Source organism: Harpia harpyja, chromosome 11 (genome assembly GCF_026419915.1).
Source record: "Harpia harpyja isolate bHarHar1 chromosome 11, bHarHar1 primary haplotype, whole genome shotgun sequence".
Classification (NCBI taxonomy): domain Eukaryota; kingdom Metazoa; phylum Chordata; class Aves; order Accipitriformes; family Accipitridae; genus Harpia; species Harpia harpyja.
Genome location: NC_068950.1, coordinates 23,518,875 through 23,531,322, shown reverse-complemented (window position 1 = coordinate 23,531,322; position 12,448 = coordinate 23,518,875). Strand labels below are relative to the sequence as shown.

General features: G+C 37.5%; 1 protein-coding gene across 7 annotated transcripts in view; it reads right to left on the bottom strand.

Annotated features, from left to right (window-relative positions):
• Window positions 1-12,448, bottom strand: part of COL11A1 (collagen type XI alpha 1 chain) — a 167,414-nt gene that overhangs the window by 44,859 nt on the left and 110,107 nt on the right. For all 7 annotated transcript variants that reach the window (XM_052802285.1, XM_052802289.1, XM_052802286.1 and 4 more), the window contains 6 exons: window positions 11,076-11,129; window positions 10,054-10,161; window positions 9,181-9,270; window positions 8,840-8,893; window positions 661-768; window positions 79-186 (listed from right to left, as the gene is read on the bottom strand). In XM_052802285.1, coding sequence (XP_052658245.1) covers window positions 79-186; window positions 661-768; window positions 8,840-8,893; window positions 9,181-9,270; window positions 10,054-10,161; window positions 11,076-11,129 — 522 coding nt within the window. The remainder of the gene's footprint in view (window positions 1-78; window positions 187-660; window positions 769-8,839; window positions 8,894-9,180; window positions 9,271-10,053; window positions 10,162-11,075; window positions 11,130-12,448) is intronic.

Genomic DNA, 12,448 nt, shown 5'->3' with positions numbered 1-12,448 from the left:
TGTGAGGAAAGCTACAACCAGAGAACTGTACTGACAGATTTTCTCACAGGTGCACTAATACCAATTATAATGACTCACCTTGTCACCATCTTCTCCGGGAGAACCACTAGGACCAGCAGGACCAGGAAGTCCTACAGGACCCTGTACTCCATCACGTCCAGCTGGACCTTGAGGACCTTTTTCACCCTGGTTTTGAAGAAAAGGAAGTGATCCACATTATCACAGGAGACTAATGAAGATTTTGGTACACGGAGTCACATTACCAATACAAAATTAAAAAAAAAAAAACCAACAGAAAGGAAACTATAAAGGGAAGAGAATGTATTGGGAAATTATACTAAGTAATAATGGAAGCCGACGACAAATATGCTTGTACTCTAATGCAGAGTGGCTGGGTACAAAGTTTTAATGAAAGACTGGTTTGACAAACTTTTTTATTATATTCACTCCCTGCTGTGATAATAATGGATTTAACCCTTCTTGGGTGTTAGAGGGTATGACAACAAATGTTTTACTATTTACTTAATTGTAAATATAAAAGTAGTAGGTCAGGTATTCTGAGGATATGTTTAATAGGCAAATACTAGAGTGGGAAAAAGTAACATTCTGGAATAAAAAATCTGTGCTGTGATAATTTTATGTGACTCTCTGATTACTTACAGGAGCACCCTTCTCCCCTGCGGGGCCTGGAGGACCCTGAGGTCCAGGACGACCTGGTAGACCAATTGGGCCAGCAGTGCCTGCTGCTCCACGTTCCCCTGGTGAACCCTGCAAAGAAATAAAAAAGTATAAGAGAATTCTGATATAGCCCTAATAACTGTTGGTGGTTTTCATGACCCAGGTCAACAGAGAAGATGCCTGTTATTCAGTGAGATTCCAGCTGGTAGAAGGGTATACATTCAGCACGTGTGCAAGTAAAGAAAAAGGCTGAAAGAACTAACCTGAAGTTCATACTCAATAGTTCTTATTCAGTACTAATTTTAGGGTTTTTTTTCCTAAATACCCCTTCCTGTATTTTTTCTTCATAATAGGAGTATGCTTCAACCTGTTTTCAAGAACTTTTTTCCCCATGTTTCCAAAATACATTAACATACTACTTTGATGAAAGAATACTCACAATATTAAAATACAGAACTAACCCACACCACAACCCAAAGTTAATAATCTAATATTGCAAATTAAAGGGGAAAAGACAGGTGCTGTATGTGGAAAACACACTGGAATTGTGTATTCTGGAATATATTTTTACAGAGAATAATAGCAGAGAGGAATAATTTTTACTCTAACATCAATAAGCCTCACTTTTTAATGAGTCATATCATTGTCATTACTGTATTCCTTTAATTGTCTAAATAAGTTTTGGTGTTTTTTTTTTCTATCTGAAACTACCAAAGCCACCATAAGTGAAAATTTAGTTTCTACCTTCCCTGTTGGTTCTTTGTTTTGAAGCAGTGTAGGGCTTATGGCTGTTCCATAAAAAGCCAACCTTTCTTTTAAATATGTCAATCTGCCACAGAGCCAAGCTCCATAACCTTTCAATCTGCTGGATTGAGCTAACTAGACAAAATGGAGGGAATGACTAGGTATGTAAAAATCTGCAGTGCTCTAAAAACTAAGAGGCACCTAGGGTGGACTAACTTTTTCCTGTCTTATTTATTGCACTTCCTAAGAATACATATGGCATATACTTTTAAGTAGTGCTGAAGGGGGAAAAGGAAAGGAAACAAGGTGTTCTGGTACTAAAAAACCTTCCTAAAAGGATACAAGGGAATAGATAACAGCATAGATTAGAACTTCTGCTCAAATAAATGGATTTTCAGAATCAAAATGTTAAATTTTGGTCTATCCATATTTGTTCATCATTTAGTCAAAAGCCACAATGTGGAGTACTGATTTTAAATCCTTTCTGCAAGTTGGGTTGATTTCCAAACAGTGATCTATAACCAAAGTTCTCTGTAACTCATAAGCAAAGAAATGGACACCTGTTTGGAGGCACACCACAGCAAGAAAATGACAGGGAGCAAAAGACATTTACACTCAAATTCCTAATATCTCCTTGATCACACAGACAGATTCTGACCAGATATTCTTTCTGTATTTGTGAAATGGATTCATGATAGCACGGGGGAAAACTTCCTGGGTCTTGATACAGAGGTTAACTGCCATCTAAGCTGCTGCTTCCTCTCTCCACAAGAGCCAGCATGTGCAGGGAGACAGAAGCATATTGCTCTCCTGTGTACAGGCAGAGCATGGAGAATGGTAGAGCTTCTTTGTGCTTTTTTGTACCATCACTGGCTGAGAACTCTGACAGGAAATCCAGCTTTGCCAGTCCTGATACTTCCTGAGGATTCGAGATGCTGTACAACCTTCCTGTGTCCTGTAGATAGGGCAGCATGGGAACAAAGACAATGGAGTATTCTGTTCCATTATATTCTATGTATGAGCTAGTCTTGTGCTTACAAGTCTAATGGGAAGAACTATTTCACTAATAGCAACACAGTTAACCTTGAAATTTGTGGACTCACTGGAAACTGAGAAGCAAAGCAAGCTGTCCTCTCCCTCTAAATTTCTATATTTTCACACTTTTGCAGCATCTTTGTTTTCTGTCTTTTAAATAATTTACATTTTTTGTATCAACAGAGGACTGTTAAATGTTTGTTTGCTGTGCAGTAATATTCCCCCAGCTTTTCAGCTTAACAGCTACAAGATAGTTTGTAACACTTCAAAGTTACTGATAATTTCACTTTTCCAACTGAAATACTGGAAGAGGGGTGATGATACATTATGGAATGGCTTGAATTAAGGAATGGAGTTGAGTATGGCTTGAAGGTTTGCTTGACATAACTAGGCCGCTCTTAGCATAAGTATGAGTTAGCAAATACTGTGAGTTCTTGGGGTTTTTTTTAAGATGTTTTAACTTGGCTAACCATAAACAGGGGCCTACCCCTCTGCAGGGGTATGATATGCTGCCTTTAGGCACGTATGCCTTGCTATCTAGGAAACCATAAAACTAGTTACAATAGACAAAGTAGAGCACTAAAGTTTTGTAACCACAAACTGTTTGTTTATTGGGGATTAACCACAAAATGTATGGAAAGTTTGATAAAAATGCTATATAAGCTGACTGAAATTTTACCTCGGTGGAGGTGCATTTTGTAGGGTGCAGACCCTATGCTCTCCCTGTCGGTGAAAATAAAGGTGCTTTGGCCTATAGTTCGTCTGTAAGTCGATTCCTTTGAATCAGGCTAAGTAATGTGTTGTAGCCTGAGGTTCTGAATAGCCAGTTTTTTTCCATGTTTAAGCAAGATCAAATTTGCTGGCTCTTGGAACATTGGAATTTTAAGCTACTTTCACCCATGAGGGACCAATTTTTTGCTTTTATTCATGACCTACTTTTCCTGGACTGACCTCATCAGCATAACTGGTACTAATCACATAATAAGGTGCTTTTCCCTCCAGATAGCTGTGGCAAAAGAGAATGCTGAATGGTTGCTCCACATATTTTTGCAAATTATCTCAGTAAGATTTAATTTTGCACGAGTGTTCAAAAAACATATTTGTGCAGGACTCATAGATGACTTTATCCTTCCATGTGTTGGTTGGTTTTTTTTTAAGTCAGGGTGGATGCCTAGGTTTCAGTCCTATTTCTGTTATTTTAGTTTCTAAGACTCAGTGAATTCAACAAGAAAAATTCACTACCCTGCAGCCATACTACCATGGTCTCTGATCTTGTCAGCTCTCATAAGCTAAACAATTTTAGGTCATCTCATCAGTAGGATGCAAGAATAGAGAGGAAAAAAATCCAGATAACTCATAGATCTTTCCTATATCAGACAGCAGACACTAACAGTGGCCAGAATTTCTAATAGTTCTTTTTACTCAGCCAACTTCTTAGGTTTATCTTTGTATCATTTTTATTTGTTATACTTAAATTTCACATGAGTTATGAACAGGAAGTACACCTTCTGTTTTCAAGGATCCTCTCTTTTCTCTGTGAGAATGGCCTCTGATCAAAGCAGAACACATTAAATTATAGTCACAACTCAGAAAAGCATTTTAGGCAGCTTCTTAAGTCTGTTCTCTCTTTCTATGTTCATTATCTTTCTTTGTCACTCTGTCCCACTATGAAACAATCCCCTTATATTACTAAACTCCTTGTTAACCTGTGGTCTTTCAGAGGTACTCACATCCTGGAATCTTTTTATTAATTTATGGGGGTTTCTAAGAACTTTTCTACAGAATGGAAGTGTCATGCTTTGTCTTGTATTTCTCTTATACAGACTATAAACTCATTAGTAACCTGTTTTTATCTCACTTTCTGCAGAGAGATATGTAATTATAGGTATCATATAGATCACATAGTAGTAGCAATACTTTTTACTGATGGTTAACAAAATGCTCAACAAGTGAAGATCCCCATGACTGAAAAATGTTAGCAGATAGAGGAAGATAGTTCTAGATAGCTCAGTATTGATAATTGGGTAGCCTACAGCTGGCTTATTCTGAGTCCAATTTGGGCATCCTTTTCCCAAATGAGCTAATGAAAAATGACTGCTTGACATTCCAAAGAGCTTTCTCTCATCAGCATTCAGCATTCCACACAGTAGTATGAGAAGGGAAGAAAACAAACAGAAGATAAAGATAGCAGATAAAAGAGAACTGTTAAAAAAAAAACAACAAAACCCAAACAAAAAAAAAACACAACAAAAAACCCAGAAAAAAACTTGCTCTGGAGTGCATTCATGCATCTCTTTCTTTTGTCCAAATCCCTCTAAGCACAGTAATTGGCATTCACAGTATTTGGAGCGGTCATTTGTTTGGTATGCACTAGCCAAATAAAGCTTATAATTGACTGTATATGCTAGTTAGAAGCAATTGGTATTGGCAAGGAATTGGAGGAAAATCATCCAGTGGCATGAATTCTCTTCCTATTATAAATGGCATATGAAGACTCCATTATAATTACACTTCTGTGTGTAGCCTCTGTTGTCTAAAAATAGATGGGAAAATATTTTAGGACTATTTGATGCTCATGGTCTGCTATGAGCTACTGTGAAAAAAAGCAAACTATTGTGGTTTAATTGTGGTCCTTGCAGATGCACAGAAACCCAGTATTAAGAGCACCTATGCATCTTTTTTCACTGAAAAACACTTTGAAGATAACAAGTTAGTAATTAAAGATGAAATAGAAAGAAAATCCCACTAAGAACTTCTGGAATGCTCTCAGGTCAGCTTGGTGCTGTTTTGTGCCTTAAGTGGCCTTCTTGCACTACAGTGAACTCAAAGTATATTTAAAAAAAAAAAGTTTACCCTTCAAACTCTCTTTCCTCTCTGCTCACAATTCCTACTACACCTACATCAACAATATGCAACAATATGCAAAAATTTCTGAGCTTCCTAAGTGATTCTTTCAATGACTATGTTTACCTTAGCAGGAAGTATAGCCACAACAGGAATGGATTTATAAAGTGAAGAAGCAGTTGGTAATGTGCTCCTGACACCCATACTCTGTATATTTCTGGACTATACTTCATGATAATTCTAGTCTGGCACTGAACTCCCATTAGCTGGTGGGTATTAGAAGTGCTCCTGGAATTTCTCTTCCAATTTAGTTTCACACGAAAACAATACTGTTCATGAGCTCCAAGAGGGCTCCATGATTTGAAACAAAGGATGGTAAATGGGGAAGATTGAGACATTAACCTCAAAAAGGTTCTAATGTTTTGAACTAAAACACTAACGTATACACAACCTATAAGAATTAGAAAAACACGGATCATCTGAATTTAAATTCAAACACATGTATTTCAGAATATGGACAACCATCACTAAACAAGATATATGCTTTTGCCTCACAACCTTACGTGATGCATATTTATGAGAAACTATGATACTAGTGGCACAGCTACTGTGTGGGCATCCTGTCTGGGAAAGTGGGGTGTGATAAATGTCAGGTATGCTTGTGCTGTCCAGTTTGTCCATGCTCAGAAGAGTTCTGGTTCATTGCACCTGAGCTAATTATCTGCTTGAGAGGTTAGTGCAGCCTTAGGGCCTCCTTTAAAAAAAACACAAGATATGACCTTTAGATTGAAGAGACTATTCTGGTCTATGCTTTCTTGATTTTGATTCATCTTTTCTTCTAACAGTTCAGGTTCTTCAGATGGGGTGGGATGGTGTCCCTTTTGACTCTCCCTACTAGCTTTCATTCCATTCCATTCCATTCCATTCCATTCCATTCCATTCCATTCCATTCCATTCCATTCCATTCCCTTCCCAGCTACCTTGTTTTGGTGCCTTTTGGGAATGTATATGTACTGCATGGTGTAAAGAAGAACTGTAAATCACAAATGCAAGTTCTTGACTTAAAGAATAGAATCTTAAGGGCATTAAGAATTTGATAATTAATTTTAAGAATTCAAGTACCACGTATTAAGAAATCAAGAAGTAAATCTGAAAAGTGTGCTATAGCAGATCTTTTCCAATAATGTAGAAATAATCCAAAAGCAAGAACCTTTATATTAAGGTTTTTTTCCCTCCTTGTTTAATGTATTCTGATCTCAATATGAATTGCAGCAACATAAGAGAGCTTTATTGTTGAAATACATAGAATTTCAGCTCCTCCATTACTTTTTTATGTAGCAGGAATACCTGTGCTGATTTTTTTTTTTTTTACTTCAGTTGCACTGAATGAAAGAAATAAGTTGACAAGATGACTGTCAAAATCTACACAATTCACATTTGGGAATAACTGTACCATGTTTTCAACACCAGTGCATCCTTGTAGAACTTCCTTGCATAAAAAATGACAACAGAGAATAGGTAAGTTTAAGCATATCGTACTTCAAATAACTTTCAGTGGATAACTGCCAGAAACTGACGTGGAAGAAGCAGCAGAGGTATAAATAGTAGAAGTCCAAACATGAAACAAAAATCTAAATGTAAACAACTGTTGAGCACAGGACCATCTAGAAAAAGCCTAGTCACACTACTCAAGGGAGAATAATTTACTGTTTTTGAGGAATGAGTACATATCACTGCTTTTCTCTCTATCATAATCATAAAGAAAAAACCCAACTACAACAACACAAAAAGTTGGCAAAGAGATTTTTATGCCTATGTTGAGCTTAAAATATTGAGAAGGAATATGACTGCATGACATGATTTACATAGCTCTTATTAGCCAGGCAAACATAATTTGTAACAGTTTCATTGATCATGCATGTATAGGCATGTTCCACACAAGAAGTACAGTAAAGATAAAGTCTTCAAAGTAATGGATGGTTTTGATCATCTTATCTTCTAAAATTCTTATGTAATTGTATAATGCATCATTTCTTTACATATTCATAAAATGGTGTTGTTAATAAGTCATTCTTATATTCTTGCATGATCTATTTTCCCTTGGATTTCAATGGGAGATTTCAAGTTGCATGTTACTATTTTCCAAAATAAGATTCTTTTTTACAATGATCATCATACTTTCTCAAAGTTCTTAAGCTTGCTCTACAGTTTTTCCCTTTTCCTACAGAATCTAAACTTTCATTGAAAAATATTTTTTTCAATGTAGATACTGTGGCAAAAAAAAATGATATACAATGCCTGCTGCTATATCATTCTCTGTTCCAATTTCAAAGCACTTCAAAACAGGATTAAGATGTGTTCTCTTCTTTAACTATGTTGATGTCTCCTAACTCTGAGTGAAAAATCTCAATAGATTCTGAGAGGACTGTCTTCAAACTTTTTTTTTTTTTTTTTTTTAAGATGATAGCAAATAAATAAAAAATTGTAAAATAGTGGTGGAAAGAAATAGGCTTTGTGACATTTCCCAACTATGCAGAAATTACTGAAGATGAGTAGAATATTTATCAGTTTCATTCTTTATGGATGAAACATTCTGCTACCCAATGTAAACAGAAAGAATCTGTTTCACAATGAGCTAAAATGAATCAAAACTTACACATAGGCCAGTATATGGTTCAAAATATTAGATACAGTAATAAGGGCACAAAAGTAGTGATGCCACATATTTAAAAGCTAGCTTAGGCTATGCAGAACACCAGCAGTATTTTTAACATTATGTGAGTCAACTGTATGAGTGAACTGCTGTTGTACAAAGGGGACGCAGCTGTATTGGGTTTGTGTGGCAAGGTTTTGGTAGTGGGGGGGGCTGCAGAGCTGTCTTCTGTGAGAAGATGCCAGAAGCTTCCCCTATGTCTGACAGAGCCAATGCCAGCCAGCTCTAAGACGGACCCGCCACTGGCCAAGGCCGAGCCCATCAGCAATGGTGGTAGTGCCTCTGTGATAACAGATTTAAGAAGGGGAAAAAAAAGTTGCTGTGGCACAGAAACTGCAGCTGGAGAGCGGAGTGAGAACATGTGAGAGAAACAACCCTGCAGACACCAAGGTCAGTGAAGAAGGAGGGGGAGGAGATGCTCCAGGCACCAGAGCAGAGATTCCCCTGCAGCCCGTGGCAAGACCATGGTGAGGCAGGCTGTCCCCCTGCAGCCCATGGAGGTCCACGGTGGAGCAGATATCCACCTGCAGCCCGTGGAGGACCCCACGCCAGAGCAGGTAGATGTGCCTGAAAGAGGCCGTGAACTCGTGGGACGCCTGTGCTGGAGCAGGCTCCTGGCAGGACCTGTGGACCCGTGGAGAGAGGAGCCTATGCTGGAGAAGCGTTTCTGGCAGGACTTGTGACCCCGTGGGGGACTCACACTGGAGCAGTGTGCTCCTGAAGGACTGCATGTCATGGAAAGGACTTTATGCTGGAGCAGTTCATGAAGAACTGCAGCCCGTGTAATACTGTTTATATTTCCATAAAATTATTATGTTTACTTACAACTGGGCCAGGTGGGCCTTGTGGGCCTTCCCCTCCTTTCAGACCAGCTGGACCCTAAAAAATTTAGAAAAAAAAAGCTTATTTCTTACACTGGAAAGTTCAAGAGTTATTTTTACAACACATGTAATAGGAAGAATGTAAAAATCCAAAACCAAAAAACTGAATAAATTCCTTTTTGCTTATATAGCCAACGATATTCAACAATGTTGGATGCTTGATGTCTGTTCTCCTATTGCATTCATTTTTAAGCACAGTAGAAGGTTCCATGAAATAAAAGACTTAATCCATTTTTTCTTGCATTTAGAAACATCATGACAATTGTTCTAGTGCTTGTATCATACCTGAGCACCTGGAAGGCCTCTCTCTCCAGGGAAACCACGAAGACCTGCTGGTCCATCTTTCCCAGGAATGCCTTGAGGGCCTGGGTCACCCTTGGAAACATATTACATTTTGATTAAAAAAAAAATGTTTAAAATGCTTATGTTAGTTATTAAATGAGTGGCGAAAATGAAACACCAGATCCCAGTTATAGTAATGACAAAAAAGATTACGCCCCCACCTATTCAACCACTAATTCTTTTAATATTTTCAGTACAATAGTCTATCAATATGGTTAAATTTATAACAAGCTTTGACAAAATACAGTATTAGTTATAGAATATAAATAGTGAAAAACACAGCAAGCCATAAAAATATGTTTAAAGATACATTCATTAAAAATTTACACTGCCCATTTAAAATGGAAAGTTGAACAGAATTACATAGTAACTAGATAAGAAATATTTTTCTTGTGCCCCAATGGTGGCCAAAAAGTAAGCAAAGAGTTAAATTTGGTCAGTAAAATTCCGCCTTGTAGCCAGTACTACACAGCCTACTGTAAATGCCAATGTAGAATTTTCCACTTTGGTGTGAACATGTCATTACTATGTATTTCCATAGTGAATGTGTGGTATATGTAAACTGTTTTTTTTATTTTTTATTATAAAAATACTAATTATTGGCTCACAAGAATTCTCATTATTTCAATGGAAGCAGACACAGCTCTAAAATTGGAATATTTCAGTCTTCAAAATCCTTCTGGGTGAAACACGCCAATTGTGATTTTACATTGTATGTTCTGATTTTATCCTGCATGTTCTGCCTGATGATTTGAAATGTGAGACTGTCAGCAATTTATCTGTCCCCTCCAATTTGTTCCCCAAACCACATCATACCTTAGCACCTTCTTTTCCTGCAGCACCTGGGAGGCCTTGTTCACCTGGTGGACCAGGAGGACCTGGATGACCTCTTTCACCAATTGGGCCAGTCTCACCAGTAGGACCCTGAGCACAAAAATAAAACTTCAGTCATCTCAAGGTATTTAATGTCTTGGCGGGGGAGGAACAACAGATTCTTAATATTCAGCTGTTATGAATAGCTGTTACAAAACAATATTACCATGGGTTAGCATACATTCCTCACCTTCCCTCCAGGCAAAGCTGACTTACTTACAAAATATCTTTGTCCTATAAAATAAATCTTGCATTGCATTCTGCCTGCAGACATGTCTGTACAGCTTTCAGAGTGAAATCCTGACCTTGTTCCTTAAGCAATGAAACTTTAAAACACAGCGTGTATCCACTTATGGGGGGAGATTACGAAAAGGACATGGGAGGAAAATCCATGTACTAAGCTTGTCTTGAAACACTATCTGTACTGTTGTTTTTCTGAATAATATGAAGTGGAAGGTAGAAGAGTTGAAAGATATCTCTTCAGATTCATTAGCAGAGAATTTTCACTGAGGGAATTATCTAAAAAATGCTCATGCAATCCAAATGCTCTATTTTGTTGCAAATAAGTAAGATTAGATCAAATGAAATGTTGACAGTTAATCTCTTCATAATCTAAAAGTGACTGAAATTTGGCCTCTGACAAGAAAGTCACATGTTGTTCTTTCTAAACTATTTCATGGTAGAGAACTCTGCCGCCTTGACTTCTGTAAACCACCAACTTCACAATCACATGAAGAAAGCACACAAAAAAGGAAGTGGAAAGGTAACCCCAACATTTGCATATTTTGTGGAATCACTGATGAATACTAAGTACACGTTTCTAAAATTGTTATGCATAATTTGTTACAAAAGTTAATATAACTATCAGTATAGTCCTTTTAATACAACAAAAGCAACTGCCTCAGCCATAATGTGACCATTAAACATTGGTCTTATGAAGTTAAGCATGAAATTAAATTATATACCTGAGGGCCAACAACACCACCAGGACCAGGAGGACCAGTTTTTCCTTGAAAACCCTGTGAAATAATTATAGAATACTGTGTTACCGAGGACAAGATATAGAAGAGCAAAATTAATATCTGTGCTGAAGAGGAGAAAAAGAAATTCCATGTCACACATTCCTTCTCTTCAGGAAATAAAAATGAGGAATTCTTTTTTCCTCTGTATACTTAGAAGTGAAATACTGATTAATCTTTCTTATCTCTATCAGTTCCAATCTCTCCGAGGTGGTACAGCAGTAAAAATTCCAGTAAATTTTACAGATCTCTCTAGATGAACTTGATTAGGTGAGTCTGAATGTGTAAATGATGCAGCTAAAAGACAGCTGAAAATACATTTTTACATATATACATTATGAATCATAAAGCCAGACATACAAATGCTTTTTAAAGAAAGATACAGATGGTGGATTAAGTTGGAGGAGCATTAAAGATAAGGAGGAGGTTAGACAGAAAGAAAATGAAAAGAAACAGCGATCCAGTGAAGATGAATGTTATCTAGAGACGGTAAAAAAGGCAGCATGAGTGCCACAAAAAGAATAAAGTTAATAAGAAATTGATATGACGACAAAAACTGGGAAGCAGAGAATAGAATGGAAATGGTTTGGGGACAGTTTTTCAGAACACTGGCAAATTTTACAGAATTTTCATTTTCTAATCAGTAGCCCCAGACTTCTGTCCAAAATTAGCCAATAAGCTGAATGAAAACCTCACTTAATAGTAGCACTGTTTAATGTATCTTTGAAATGTGCTAAATTGTTTCTTTCAAATATTGGAAGTGTGTTGCTGCATAAAGTTAGGAGAGGGCGTTCACTGCTGCATCACAGGTAGGATTCCACATAGTATCCCCTGCCTAACAGCCTCTGTCTGCCTCCTACTCTGCTCACCTGTGTAACAACAAAGGTGTCATCTGGCCCCTATTTCTTCCAAACATTGGGCTCTGCTCAGCATTCCTCTGGGCACAGTCTCATTGACAGTTGCCCCATTCCATCAGACACGGTTTAAGCTTTTTTTTACCTTCCTCAACCTGATTGTCTTGCTGCCAGCCAGACGTTATCATGGTTCAGTTTGGCGCATAACTGTTTACGCACTCTCTCTCAGACCTCTGAAATGATCCACATTAAAAACAAATACAAAAGTACCCCTTTGCTCTAGTGACTGAAAATCAGAACTGCTACAGATGGAATCATTCATGGGCCCCTTCCTTTACACAGTCAAAGCTTCTTCTGAAGCCTATTGTAAGGAAAGACAAAGGAATGTTGAGTATTACCCATTTACTGAAAGTACCTTGAGAAGACCTGCTATTCCCAGGTTTGCAGAATGCATTGATGCTTTGC